At 43.5% G+C, this 14,355-nt stretch overlaps 2 protein-coding genes and 1 long non-coding RNA gene across 20 annotated transcripts in view; 1 reads left to right on the plus strand and 2 right to left on the minus strand.

Moving 5' to 3' along the window:
- The first annotated feature begins 760 nt into the window (after nucleotides 1-760).
- LOC125568077 lies at nucleotides 761-1,583 on the plus strand. The gene is made up of 2 exons (XR_007312061.1): nucleotides 761-1,464; nucleotides 1,543-1,583. It is a non-coding gene; the product is annotated as an uncharacterized LOC125568077 (long non-coding RNA).
- Nucleotides 1,584-2,506: 923 nt separating this feature from the next.
- LOC5515002 (glycine receptor subunit beta-type 4-like) lies at nucleotides 2,507-4,313 on the minus strand. Of its 2 annotated transcripts, XM_048729271.1 has the most exons (4): nucleotides 4,103-4,313; nucleotides 3,729-3,810; nucleotides 3,019-3,159; nucleotides 2,507-2,712 (listed from the first exon to the last, which is right to left on the minus strand). In XM_048729271.1, the coding sequence occupies exons 2-4, from the start codon at nucleotides 3,784-3,786 to the stop codon at nucleotides 2,594-2,596; spliced, it is 318 nt and encodes a 105-aa protein (XP_048585228.1). In that variant the 5' UTR covers nucleotides 3,787-3,810; nucleotides 4,103-4,313; the 3' UTR covers nucleotides 2,507-2,593. The 2 variants fall into 2 exon arrangements, with proteins under 2 accessions (XP_048585228.1, XP_048585226.1); XM_048729269.1 differs by lacking the exons at nucleotides 2,507-2,712; nucleotides 3,019-3,159 and having other exon boundaries at nucleotides 3,666-3,810.
- Nucleotides 4,314-11,327: 7,014 nt separating this feature from the next.
- LOC116619695 (NFX1-type zinc finger-containing protein 1-like) overlaps nucleotides 11,328-14,355 on the minus strand; it is a 28,423-nt gene continuing 25,395 nt past the window's right edge. For all 17 annotated transcript variants that reach the window (XM_048729602.1, XM_048729599.1, XM_048729608.1 and 14 more), the window contains 3 exons: nucleotides 13,601-14,142; nucleotides 12,757-12,912; nucleotides 11,328-12,438 (listed from right to left, as the gene is read on the minus strand). In XM_048729602.1, the coding sequence (XP_048585559.1) occupies nucleotides 12,242-12,438; nucleotides 12,757-12,912; nucleotides 13,601-14,142 (895 nt within the window). In that variant the 3' untranslated portion in view covers nucleotides 11,328-12,241. The remainder of the gene's footprint in view (nucleotides 12,439-12,756; nucleotides 12,913-13,600; nucleotides 14,143-14,355) is intronic.

Below are 14,355 nucleotides of genomic sequence, written 5' to 3' on the forward strand. Positions count from 1 at the left end.
CCTCATCGATGGAACAGCGGGCCCGGTCCATCGTATACTGGCCTGGCATGTCGAATGACATATGTGTCACCAGGGAGAAATGCCACGACTGTAACAGGAACGCGCCGTCACAGGCCAGAACCCCCCCTCTTCCCACTGCGCCACCATCAACCCCGTTCGAAGCAGTGTTCGCCGACTTCTTCGACTACAAAGGTTACCATTACCTCGTCGTAGGAGACCGCCTCTCTGGCTGGGTAGAAGTCTTAAGTTCCCCAGCCACAACCAACCTTGCAGGAAGCACAGGATTAATTCGCCACCTCCGCACCTTCTTCGCCACGTTCGGCGTACCCGAGGAGCTCTCGAGTGACGGAGGCCCAGAGTTCACCGCCAAGGCTACGGAGGACTTCCTACGCACCTGGGACGTCAAACATCGTCTGTCTTCAGTCAGCTTCCCACAGTCCAACGGCAGGGCCGAGGTGGCAGTTAAAACTGCAAAGCGTCTGCTGCTATCCAACACTGGTCCCACGGGAAGCCTTGACCAGGACCGGTTCCTGAGAGCCATCCTACAGCTGCGGAACACACCCGACCCGGACTGCAGTTTATCACCGGCCCAGATCATTTTTGGGCGCCCCCTGAGGGACACACTCGCATTTGTCAACCGCCTGGAGAAGTTCTCCAACCCCCACATACGACCCCTCTGGCGTCAGGCATGGGCGGCGAAGGAGGACGCACTCCGAACGCGGATCTCCCGCACAACAGAGTCCTTCAGAAAGCACGCGCGACCCCTTCGCCCCCTCGCCATCGGCACAAGAGTCTTCCTGCAGAACCAGCAGGGCCCTCACCCGAACAAGTGGGACAGATCAGGGGTAGTCGTCGAAGCAGCAGGACACGATCAATACCGTGTGAAGGTAGATGGCTCCGGACGCGTAACACTACGAAACCGCCGCTTCCTACGTGCGTACACACCAGCCTTACCAACCATACCACAGGCGCCGTCAGGGGCCCCAGCAAAGACGCCATCAATGGCTCCAGACGCCCCATCCCCGCCCTCTCAAACATGTCACCATACTAATAGGACGGCGACACCAGCCACCACACCAGGTGTTCCCACCCCTGACCTCGCCACAGCCGCCCTAGCACTACAAGTATCGCCTGAAGAACCTGACGCTGCTGAAGAGAAGCAAGGACCCTCAACACCTGAAGCGATGACTCTGCCATCCCCACCCAACGCAGCGGCACGCCCCCGTCGCACCATACGACGACCCAAACAGTTTGAACCTGAGACAGGGACATGGACCGAATGAGTCCTCACCCCTATGCCCCACCATCATTGTGACATTGGTCCTCGGACTGGGGGGGATGAAGGGACTACCTCTGACCGATCCGATGGCTCAAGAAGACCGCTGACAGGTCTCCCCGGTCGGCCATCTTGGATCACGGTCATTCGTTATGCTCCGAGATACAGAGACACACTGACTCTTATTCGTAAGTTTCTTACCTTAGATGATTAGCCAATTGTTTGTATTAGGTATTCATACGTTTGTATATCGATTTGTATTGTAGAATCGTATCATCGTTTGTGATTAAAGACCATAAACAATCAACAATCGAGGAGTTTTCTTCAGTGAACAGTAGAGCCAATAGCAAATAAGGAATAGCGGAGGGACTGATAGTTCCTTAGACACTCGACGAATTCCATAGACATGTGAATAGTAGAGGAACTCGGTAAATTCCATATACATGTGAATAGTAGAGAAACTCGGTGAATTCCATATACATGTGAATAGCAAAGAGACTACGGTTAATAGACACGTGACAGGCGCGTACCCAGGATTGGATGAGGGGGAGGGGGGGGGTGCTTAATTATAAATGACCCACTTTTTGGCCGCGAAGGAAGGGGGAGGGTGCGCACCTCCGGTATACGCGCCTGTGTGAATGGTAGAGCGACTAAATTCCATAGACATGAACAGTAGTAGAGCCATAATAGGTAAGCAGAAATATTAAGTAGGCAGAGGAGCTGAGGGAAAGCAATCCAGCTGAACATGTGCACGTAGCGATTTGGAAACTCTCACGCACGTGCACAAAGATAGTTATAGAGCTCCGTAGACATGGGAATAGTAGAGCCAATAGCTGAGCAGGAATATCGAGTAGCTGAGAGGAAAGGCAATCCTTGCCCACTTTTCGACGCGATGAGGACTGCCGCTGGCCTGGTAGTGGTACCTATTCTGGTTGTCTGTGATGAAGTGTTTGCTGTTCGCGGGGCGGCTTGCCTCGTATCCCGTATGGTCCATGATTGTGATTACCACGCTCATGCTGTCCCGGTCCTGGGGAGGTAAAGCAATTTTCTTGTAGAAATTACTACCCGTCTGGGTGTTTAGTACTATGTTGTATTGTTTAATGTGCCGTAGGGTGTTAAGGGGACTTAACCTTTTATTTCATGCCATGTAGGGTGCTATCCGTCTGGGTGTTTAGGATTATGAAGTAGTTGATGTGCTGTAGGGTGTTCTGGGTGACTTTACCTTTTCCTTTATGTCATCGAGTGTGCTATCCATCTGGGTGCTTAGAATTATGAAGTAAGTGTTAATGTGCCGTAGGGTGTTAGGGTGACTCTATCTTATACTTCATGCCATGCAGGGTGTTTAGGATTATGAAGTAGCGGGCAGGGACTGCGTCCGCAGAGATCCAGAACTGGCACCATGATATCATTACCAGGAATATGGTGGGCAGGAAGTTCTGGTTGAAGAAGTACGTGGTGAGACGTTTAAATGAGAACCAGGCTTTCATACTGGAAAACGAGCCTTAAAGCAATGATAATTAGGCTTTTAATGAGAACCAGGATTTAATACTGGGAAACGAGCCTGAGATTTATACATATAAGATGAATTGAAATGATCGGATGAAAACAGCCCCAAAGAGAGGGTTATGGGGCTTCAAGCGCTATAGCAAATCTTTATTACTGGAAAACGATCCCAAACGCGACACAATATTGAGCTACAAATGCTTACCTTATATATGCATATAACAGTGTAAAGAGAGTACCTTTGCTGTTGGACTGAGCACCGGTGTCTTTCTTGACAGCTCTTAATTCAAACTGCGCAATCTCCTCCGAGACAACCTCAATACCAGTCCCCTTTGTATCTGACTGCCATTTGTAGATAATATTTACCACAGTGTGTGCATCTGAAATTTGAACGGAGAAGGATTAGATGAGAAAAAAAATTAAAACATTTTAAGATATATAGGAAATAGACATTGTTGCTCGTCTATAAATACTTACAGCTTTCTAATTGATAGGATCAGAAAGAAAGCATTGTCACCCCGTCTATGAATACTCACAGCTCTCCATGGTGAGATGATCAGGAATGAGGCATTGTTGCTCGTCTATGAATACTCACAGCTCGCCATGGTGAGAAGATCAGGAATGAGGCATTGTTGCTCGTCTATGAATACTTACAGCTCGCCATGGTGAGAAGATCAGGAATGAGGCATTGTTGCTCGTCTATGAATACTTACAGCTCTCTATAGTGAGATGATCAGGAATAAGGCATTGTTGCTCGTCTATGAATACTTACAGCTCGCCATGGTGAGAAGATCAGGAATGAGGCATTGTTGCTCGTCTATGAATACTTACAGCTCGCCATGGTGAGAAGATCAGGAATGAGGCATTGTTGCTCGTCTATGAATACTTACAGCTCTCTATAGTGAGATGATCAGGAATGAGGCATTGTTGCTCGTCTATAAATACTCACAGCTCTCCATGGTGAGAGGACAGTGCTGGGTGTCCATCGGGTAAAGACGAAGGTCCATATTGCACTGTACCGTCGGGTTATTCTAAGAAAGTTATAAGGATATATTTTAATATATCCTTATTAAAATAGCTATCAAAAGAAGGAGCTAGTGTCAATCTGCCTATCTGACTACCTGTCTGTCTAAATGTCTATCTGTCTCTGATTGCCCGAGTGTATGTCAATCTGAAAGTCTGTCTGAGTACCTGTCTGTCTCTGATTGCATCAGTGTCGTCTGCAAGTCTGTCTGAGTGTCCAGAGTTGTCCGTCAGTCGTTGGTCTAATATAGAAGTCTGCATTCCGTTTTGCTTGATGACCCATTTGGGTACGCTACTGACCTTGTGCTAAAGTATATCTTTCCATTAGGCCAGATCATCACCCGCATGTTCTCCCGTGTCACATAGCGATAGCTGGATAGTTTAGCGTTCACGAAGTAAGTGCCCGGCGTCCAGAAGAACTTAGCTGCGTCTCCTGCCATCGTGAATGCTCGGTCGATGTTGTGAGCGAATCTTGGGTCCACCCACCATTGACGGAAGTAAATATCCATCGTAAACTCCTTTAAGAGAAGAGAAAATTAAGAGATAAAAGAGAGATATAAGCACCTGAACTAACATGACCTTTATATTAGTCTGTAGGTCCAACCTAAATGACGCATGGTTTCGTAGTCTATGTATCAAATGAGATGTTATTTTCGGTATCACGAAGAATTCCAATTCATGCTGCAATTAAAAAAAAGCTCAGTTCTGGTTTTGAAGTATCAAATAATGCAAGGAAAGTTCTAATCTTTAAAGTTCGAGAGTTTTGGAAAATCAAAACAAAAACAAAACGACGTCACGGAAGGACTTTTTTTAAAGATAATTGAACGATATCTAATAACCCACAGAGAACGTCGATGGAGTTGATGGCATACTCATTCATTTGGCTTCCGTACCATCTTGGCTTCCATGAATTCTCCGAACGAGACGATTTTGACTTCAGTTGTGACTTTGACAGGTTCACCTATACGATGATAGTGAAAGCGTCAAACATTATGATTGGTCGGACGTTCGGTCTTAAAAGCTCCCAAGCCCTCCCCTCTCCAGACTCATACACAAGAGTACGCGCACCCCCCTCCCCAAGCCAAAACTGGGTTCGCGCCTGCTTCTCCGAGAGGAACAACAAAACAACACGAGCAAATAAAACACACACATGAAAGTAGCATTTGTCAGCAACACATTTTTTTTTATTCGAATGGAAAAACCATATCATTTAAATAAATTTCAAAATAACGAACATAAGTATTGCTTAGAAGATAGATAGATAGAAACTTTATTAAAGTGTCATAAACAACCTCTAGCCGGGGATAAGACCCCTACTAATTGGGGGACACTTGAGTGTATTGTTAGTAAGCATTGTAAGCACTGTCACTGGGGGTGGTCACTGCCAGAGGGTTTATTGCGTCCCCAGTGGTTCTTTTACGTCCCTTCGGTTCAGGTTAATGTAGTGCAGCTTGAAGAGACGGGACCTCCGGTTTAGTGTCCTTATCCGAGAAGACTGGAAACACGGGAGAATAACTTCAACTCACTTGTGACACAAATTCGAACCAAGGCAGGAACCCGGAAAAATCCCCAGTTTGAGCCAGGATTCGAACCTTGGCCACAGCGGTGAGAGGCCGACGCGCTAACACACTCGGCCACCCGTGCTACCAAAATGTATGTAAAATGTAGGTTTTTTTCTTTTGCAAGGAAAAATGGCGACTGATATATACCATTTAAATTGCTACAAGCAAGCATTCTATTTATCAGACATACCCCCGTGGGGTTCTTCAGGGTAAAAGGGATGCTCGTTAAAAACTATCCCTTTAAAAATAGTCGGAATTCGGAAGTATTAAATAATGTAGAAAAATATTGGCTCATAGCGCCTCTTTCTGGGAACCCCGCAATAGTGAACTTAAGCAAGGACGACGACGACGGCTAGGACAACGCGATCGAAAAAGAGGTTTTTGCGCGTGGCGATCAATAATACTTTAATTGCGATGGAATAAGCGAAACATTATAGTCAGAAACAGATAAAAATAAACTAAGGACATTATTTCCACAATAGCGAACGTAGTTAACAGTGGAGTTAACTGTGCAAACGTCCGCGTCCTCAACTGAACGTGAAAGTTTTCACGTCGTGTTTTTATGGAAAACGGGTAAAATGTATCAGACAGAACGCATTTTTACGTGCTGCTATTGAATTCTGAATCAAATTCCATTGTTTTCTGCCGTCGTCGTCCACGTTGCCGTCGTCGTTGCTTCCCTATTACCATTTCTAGAAGAAAAGGCTATTTTCTCTCAGATACCCCCTAAAAAATTCCTCAGGCTTGATTTTGACCCTTAAATATACGGTGAGCATTCCCTATCAGGTAGACATGGAAAGAATCTCCCCCACCCCCCCATCCCCCCACTATGACATGATGTCATAGGCATTGTTTTGCAGGACGCCGTGGATAATACGAGAAAGGTTGGTTGCCTTCGCCCTCTCCTCAGAAAAATCTCTGACGGCAAATAAAGATTAGTCACATAAATGAAAGAACGATATGACTATATAGACAGTGCGAATAGTTGAACATAATGTCAGACTGACTGGAGAGGAAATCACGGCTACAAGAGCTTCGGTCTGTCAATTTTAGAATTTTTCTACATCCAAGAGAAGAGAATCATTTTTGTGTACTGTAAAGCCTGCTAAATACAAAAGGGCCCCTGGGGGGGGGGGGGGGGGGGGGGGGGAGGAGGAGGCAGGGGGAGGGGGAAGGGGAGGAACTTACACTTTCTGATCTGTTGGCTCGGATGCGAGGGATGCCCGGATGATGAGCGACGCATGCGTAGTGATCGACAGGAAAACAAATGCTGACCGAACTGTGATTATTATGGTGTCTATAAAGAAATTTTGCTTTTAGAACTGATGAAAGTCCTATTAATCTAATTAGAAGGGCTTTACAGAAATAAAAATCACAGACTTAGGTTTATTTATTTATTTATTTTTTTAAGTTAATAATCTGTGTTGGCATGTTTAAAAGCATAGCCATCAATAATTTTTGCCTTCAATACATTGATTAAGATTACGCATGCGCCTTTAGCTAAACAGCTGGCTTTACTTGTCCGTTGGCAATAAACAGCTGGCTTTACTTGTCCGTTGGCAATAAACAGCTGGCTTTACTTGTCATTAAGGGTCCGTTGGCAATAAACGTAACAGACTAACTCTGAAATACTAACCATAGCTAACCTTTAACTATAAAATCACTTTTGTTAAAGCTCTAACGCAAGCAGAATTGTTGAAAAGCCATTTCAGTGAAGCATGATTTTAAGTGTTTAGTGAAAATAATTGTTTATGATTAATATTTCAAATCGTACAAAGGTGACAAGTTTCTTAATGATGTGTTTAGAGTTTGGATTGAATTGTTCATCACATGTTTCGACTCTACTCATGTTCGATAAAAAAATTAGTTTATATAATATCAACTAAGTTTAACCTGCTCGATACAAAGCTCGTGCACCTCTGTTGCATTTTGTTAGGATGTTAAGCATCAATAGTTTTCACATTTTAAAAAAAATATGATATTGGTTTTAAAAAACCGTCCTGAGCCATCGTAAACGATTTCCAAAATCGTGAAGGATTTTGGAAATCCTTCACGATTTTGGAAATCCTTCACGATTTTGGAAATCCTTCACGGTTTTAAAAATCCTTCACGAATTTGGAAATCCTTCACGATTTTTAAAATCCTTCACGATTTCGAAATTGTTCACGATTTTTAAAATCCTTCACGATTTTGAAAATCCTTCACGATTGATAGCTGCTTTTCGTGCGCGTACACAACAATATATATACTAGACGCTTGCCAAGTTGCGCAGGAATCGGGCGTTTGGAAGTGTACCTTTAATTCACATATTTAGAGGAAGATGGGGGTGAAATTTGATTGCGAGATATCGGGGATTTCCCTGCTAGCAGAGGCCTCTTTTCTCTGTATTTCCTCGCGAACTCCAGCCCAGCGAAATACAGAGAAAAGAGGCCTCTGCTAGCAGGGAAATGGGGGAGATTTTTATCTAAATATAAAAATATTGCTTCCTTTTAACTTGCATGACAAAAAATAATTTGATTTCCAAGTAGAGTGAATCTAGCTGAATCTGATAAAGCATAGATGTATTAATAAAATTTGAAAAATTTACGAAAATCGCGCCGAAAATGATTCATCTGGAATTTATTCTTGTGCAACACTGGTCCTCTTGCCCCTCTCGCACAAGTTGCCTAAGGGTGTGGACTTAGCAGGGGGCGTAAATTCGGGGATGGATCTTGGTAGGCAAGAGTGCATTTATTTTTTCAAAGATTGCGAGGACAATTTTGGCGTAAAATAAAGATTCATCAATCGCGAAGTTTGACAGGTCAGTTTTAAGCCAAAAATTCGTGTGCTTCAAGCTGGAGTATTGTTAGGTGTTACTGTGAATTTAGAAAAAAAATCATCGCGCAGATTTTGAGATTTTTATTTTAAAATAAAAAAATAATTCCATTTACCTTGCATGAAAAAAAAAATAATTTGATTTCAAACAAGTGTGAATCTTGCGGGATCTGACAAAGCATAGATGTATTAATAAAATCTAAAAAATCACGAAAATCTAGCCGAAAATGAGTCTATTATAGGGAACTTAGTAAAAGCTGTTTAGCCAAAACAACCTCGGCGCGCCACTTTTAGATGCAGCAAAAAAAAGGTTGCAAATTTACAAAAACCTACATTGATCCTGATCTCGGCACCATTCTGATTTTTTTTTTTTATCTTACTTTTTGTATTACTTTAACTTAAACCAAAGAATCTCAAAAACAAAAATATAATACATGTAAAGTATTACAAAATGTTGTTTATCATTTTGAAACATCGATTACAAAATAGAGCACCGAAGTTGTAGATTAGATAATGTCTTTCAAGGGGCAAAAATTATTTTTGAACAAAGATTTTCTCGCATGCTACTTTAATTTTGCTACCTCACACATTAAGCAATAGGACAATTCAACGAAAATAGACTCGATTCGATGATAATGAAGCCGTGACACCCGTGTCAAATCCGTATCATGCTGTTCATTCTTTTTGAAGTTGACAATACTAATACACATAAAAATATAGTATTTGTAAAGTAATAGCATTTAATAACATGAAGCGAAAACTTCCTCTTCGATCCAAAAAAATGGCTTGTCATATATGAAGCATAAGGTTCCTCTTCGATCCAGAGAACACTTAGAACTAAGGGGAAGGAAGTATTTACAAGGGAAGGAATTATTTACAAATTTACAAGGAATGTAGAAACTGTATCCAGAAGGCTTCAAATACGAAGCAAGTCTACTAGAACAACGAAACAAGATAGCTGGTCTGAATTCTACTAATATAAAACACTGGTGAAGAAAAATAGAGACGATTAAAGAAAACGGTGCATCATTTCATATGAAATTTTTGGACGAGTAAATTCTGTCTGTAGAGGCCCTGGCCAAACGGTTTAACCAGTTGCTTTACCTACTGGTACCTTTAGTACCAGTAGCCTTTAACCGGTAGTCTTACTGCCAAGTCACGACGCTGGACCCCCATTGTCTGGTTTTGTATCCAAAGATAGGCTCCTGATTGACGACCGCACGGGTCATCAAGGGCTCACCCTGGTAGAGGGCAAATCACCTGGGCTCGACTTGAGATCCCTCCTGCGATTTGTGACATGTATTTGCCTTAATCCAATCTCCTATCCCTAAGTCAAACCCACCTTTTAAATGTTGTAAAGTATAACCTACGTGCCAATTCCTTAAACGTAAAGTTGGCAAGTATCATAGGATTCATCTACCATTTCCTATTTAATAAAAGTTTGCGACAGACTTTGGAGCAGCAGTTGGAGGCCCCCTAATGGAACGGGTCATGGCCTATAAGTTGGAGGCTCCCTAATGGAACGCGTCATGGCCTATAAGTTCGAGGCTCCCTAATGGAACGGGTCATGGCCTATAAGTTGGAGGCTCCCTAATGGAACGGGTCATGGCCTATAAGTTGGAGGCTCCCTAATGGAACGGGTCATGGCCTATAAGTTGGAGGCTCCATAATGGAACGGGTCATGGCCTATAAGTTGGAGGCTCCCTAATGGAACGGGTCATGGCCTATAAGTTGGAGGCTCCCTAATGGAACGGGTCATGGCCTATAAGTTGGAGGCTCCCTAATGGGACGGGTCATGGCCTATAAGTTGGAGGCTCCCTTTGGAACGGGTCATGGCCTATAAGTTGGAGGCTCCCTAATGGAACGGGTCATGGCCTATAAGTTGGAGGCTCCCTAATGGAACGGGTCATGGCCTATAAGTTGGAGGCTCCCTAATGGAACGGGTCATGGCCTATAAGTTGGAGGCTCCCTAATGGAAGGGGTCATGGCCTATAAGTTGAAGGCTCCCTAATGGAAGGGGTCATGGCCTATAAGTTGGAGGCTCCCTAATGGAACGGATCATGGCCTATAAGTTGGAGGCTCCCTAATGGAACGGGTCATGGCCTATAAGTTGGAGGCTTCCTAATGGAACGGGTCATGGCCTATAAGTTGGAGGCTCCCTAATGGAACGGGTCATGGCCTATAAATTGGAGGCTCCCTAATGGAACGGATCATGGCCTATAAGTTGGAGGCTCCCTAATGGAACGGGTCATGGCCTATAAGTTGGAGGCTCCCTAATGGAAGGGGTCATGGCCTATAAGTTGAAGGCTCCCTAATGGAACGGGTCATGGCCTATAAGTTGAAGGCTCCCTAATGGAACGGGTCATGGCCTATAAGTTGGAGGCTCCCTAATGGAACGGGTCATGGCCTATAAGTTGGAGGCTCCCTAATGGAACGGGTCATGGCCTATAAGTTGGAGGCTCCCTAATGGAACGGGTCATGGCCTATAAGTTGGAGGCTCCCTAATGGAACGGGTCATGGCCTATAAGTTGCTGGGTGTTAACTAGCCTCCTCCACAGGCATCGCTTTGCCCAGAAAGCAGCAGAAAAGAAACACAGGCGCGCGGGATTCCTGTGGTGATGCGTCGAGCGAATGAATTTGTCGACCACAGGAGTCCCGAGTCTCGGTTTCTAACGTTCAGAGACGCCTGCGGAGGAGGCTAGGTGTTTACATCTCCAGTGACATATCGTTGGACGCCCACTGTGGGTATATGGTCTCAGTATTCTTCAGAGAAGTTGCCTTCCACCGACAGATTTAATCACCATTTATTGTTTAGAACAGACATGTTCTTGAATAAACGTCCGTCAGGGCTGCCTTGCCAGAATACTTAGCGGATCTAGATGATGCAAAGAAAAAGCCCTAATCATTTGAGCCTTTTTTTTCGCCCAATTAGAAACCTTGAGAACCAGAAGGACTTATTGCTTGTAAGGGCTTTGTTAAAAATTGCAAATAGAACAACAGTCTTTAAAAAATCTTGAAGAACGTCCCACTGTAATAATCACAAATAAATCTAGGATCGGACTCCCAAACTTAGCTACCCGTCGTTTGACACCAGCAAAAGTCTTAACAAGATTTGCACTTTTCGCACTGTAAAATACCAGGTAGAACAATGATTCTTAGATGTATTTATTCATCATTATTGATGGCGGGCATGTTTATTCGTTGCTGGCAGCCCCTTAATACAGTGTAAACTACAATGGGAGTCTAAATCTTCTAGATAAAACGGTGATATATGTTTAGATTTAATAAAAGACTTTTACTTATACTTTAATATTTCATACTTCTTAACCTACAATGGCACAATTTTTCTACTTTTATTTACTCATCATGCAGTATAATTAAGTATAGCGGTTATAAGGGAAAGTTCATTTATTATCCCGAGGGGGGTGGGGGGGGGGGGGGGAGGGTGAAGATACTGTGGGGGGCCTCAAAAAATTTACGAGGTCTAAAGGGGGGCCGTCAAAAGTATATGGATTTTAAAAAGGGGTGAGGGGTCACTGGTATCTTTGGGTGTTGTTTGGTGTTGCAACTAATTTTATCCCTTATTTTTATCGAAATCCTCACGCCTCCCCCCTCGGGATGATAATGAACTTTCTCTAAAAACCTTACAATGGCAAGGCCTTTTTCAATTTGAAGAGCTCCTGGCTACATTTTGATAAACCTGGATTATTATCAGAAACCACTAAAGACCGTACGTGGGCCTATGGCCTAAACGTCAGTGAAACTACTTTTTAAACATATTAGGCGAACATGCCACTGTGAATCTATGTGTTGATTTCTTACCCCACCCTTGTCATAGTTTTTTATGTCTCATCTGACAGCCTACAGAAACGTTGTGATAACCATTAGTCTAAAGCGCCATCTTTATACTAAACGAACGCTGTGATGGTCATTTGTCTAAAGTACAACTATTATCCTAAACAAAGAGGCTGTGATTTTCATTAGTCTAAAGCACAACCAAAACAACCGAATGCCACGATGCATTCGTCTAAAACACCACTCAATGCGTGCGTATCCGTTTTCATCATTGCAGATCAGCCAGATCAAAGTTGTTCATGTTGGCCATGTCTCCGTAGGCCGCATGCTCTGCCCCGTCCATCTCTGGAGCCAGACTGTTGTCTTCAAGCAGACGGTGACGACTCCCCCCGATGGCTGCACCACACTCAGGGCAGGTAGACTCCTGCATCGCCCCGCCGCATTCACCGATACAGTAGAAATGGCCTAGTAATTAAGAAAGGTCAAAATCGTATAAAAATACAATGCGAAACTAGGTAATCCTAAATAGTTTTTAAGATGTCACTGCGAGTTTCCTCTGATCCGCTATTAGAAGAGAAGAAAGCTATCCTGAAGAGTTGTGGCCAGTCGCCTCGATGTCTTAAAACGTCTATCCCACGAACGGACAAAATGCGCAACAATTGACAAGGGTATTAAAAAACGTTAGATTAGAGACCACCGCGACATAATAACTGAAGCATGCCGTTCGGAAAATGTCTTATGTGCTTCTGGATGACAGATAGACCACTAGCTTGGTTTTCTTACCGTTCGGGCATTTGTACCAGTGTCCTTTAGTCAATCCGACCGCCTTTACGATCTCTGTCTTCTCATCTTTTGTAACGGATCCGTAGAAGACGTCTGGGAAGTACTCCTTGCGAATCTCTTCTAGATGATCCATGTGCATTTCGATATCAGATTGGTCTACAAAAAAATAAGGCTCCAGCATCAGAGGCTATTTTCACCAAGTAAGTGGAGGATGAAGATGCTTATTTTGCGTGTGAAAATTGGTAGAAGGATACGCAAGCGGAGGCGTAAATACTTATTTCGCGTGTTTGCACACATTTATAAATTAAGGAAGTGTATAATCCTGTTTTTAGTGCACTGTGTGGTATACCGTGGCCCCCACCACAAAGTATAACCCAAGAACGTTTCCCGCATCCTTATGGGCTCTAGGCCCTGTCATACGGACGTTGTTTTTTTCCCATGCAACTTGTCTCATAATTGCTATGCAATTTGTCACATAATTGCTATGCAACTTGTCTCATAATTCCTATGCAACTTGTCTCATAATTCCTATGCAACTTGTCTCATAATTCCTATGCAACTTGTCTCATAATTGCAAGTCGCACGCGCGTTTTCTTACGCGCGACACACCTCTTGCAGCACGTTTTTCTTTTCTCAAAGTCGCAAGAAAAGTAGAACTCACTTCTACTTTCCGCAACAAATTTCTTCAAGTCACGAAAAAAAGAACCTCATGTGTGAAATTGCAATTATTTTTTTCGAGACAAGTTGCAACTAAAAATGTACGTGTTACAACAGGTCCTTCACTTCAGAAAAACCATCAAAGTTAGTCACGGTCTCGCGCGTGAAATCTTGCATGATTCGTTACCTAGTCGCCCTCCAGAGTCGAGTGCATTGTCAACGATGCTGATCCAGTCGGCATGCTCATCTGACAAACTTTTCTCTCTTTTATTGAGATTGCTTCGCAGGACTAAAAGAAACCGCCATAACTCCAAGCGGTGAATTTCCTTGTCAATGTCCTCGAGTTCTTGAACATTAAAGAAAGTTCGTTTCCTGCAGATCGTGGCTTTGAGAGCGTCAATCTGTCGCATTACCTGAGGATCTGAGGAAACTTCGGCCCCCAAAGCTGATTGCAGTTCTAACATTCTCTTCAGGAAATTGGTTTGGTTATTGTACACGTTTAACTGGTTGGCAGTCATTCTAGGACTCTTTAAATCTTTAATAGACCATGGCAAAATATGAATGTCTGTTCTGGTCAGAGAGAGAGTGATTTCGATGGCCTTATCGATTGTTTCAGCATCACTAGTTAGGATCATCTTCTCTTTGATGTTCTCAAAATCTTTAAGGATTCCTTTAACGATATTGCCATAGCGACGTGTATTCCTGATTGGGGCTGTGCACTTGGGACACCTGCCAATGTGAATATACAAGTAAACAAGTCACACAACTAATCATGCTAGGTTATGTGGTGCTCGTGCCGCCTGGGTGTCTCGTGGACCGACTATGGTCAATCCAAATGATAGTGTGTCTAACCTATCGATGATTATTATGATGAATGTGATGGCAATGGTGATAACATTGATACATTCATACCTGTCAACCTCCAAAAATCTCAAGGCTTGA

This window comes from Nematostella vectensis, chromosome 6 (assembly GCF_932526225.1).
Source record: "Nematostella vectensis chromosome 6, jaNemVect1.1, whole genome shotgun sequence".
NCBI lineage: Eukaryota > Metazoa > Cnidaria > Anthozoa > Actiniaria > Edwardsiidae > Nematostella > Nematostella vectensis.

What these genes read in the sequence shown, in the direction of transcription:
- LOC5515002 (XM_048729269.1), bottom strand. Translation starts at nt 4,311, where the DNA reads ATGGATATTTACTTCCGTCAATGGTGGGTGGACCCAAGATTCGCTCAC. An exon ending in AAGATATACTTTAGCACAAG is followed by an intron (nt 3,811 to 4,102) that starts GTCAGTAGCGTA and finishes TAACTTTCTTAG; the next exon opens with AATAACCCGACGGTACAGTG.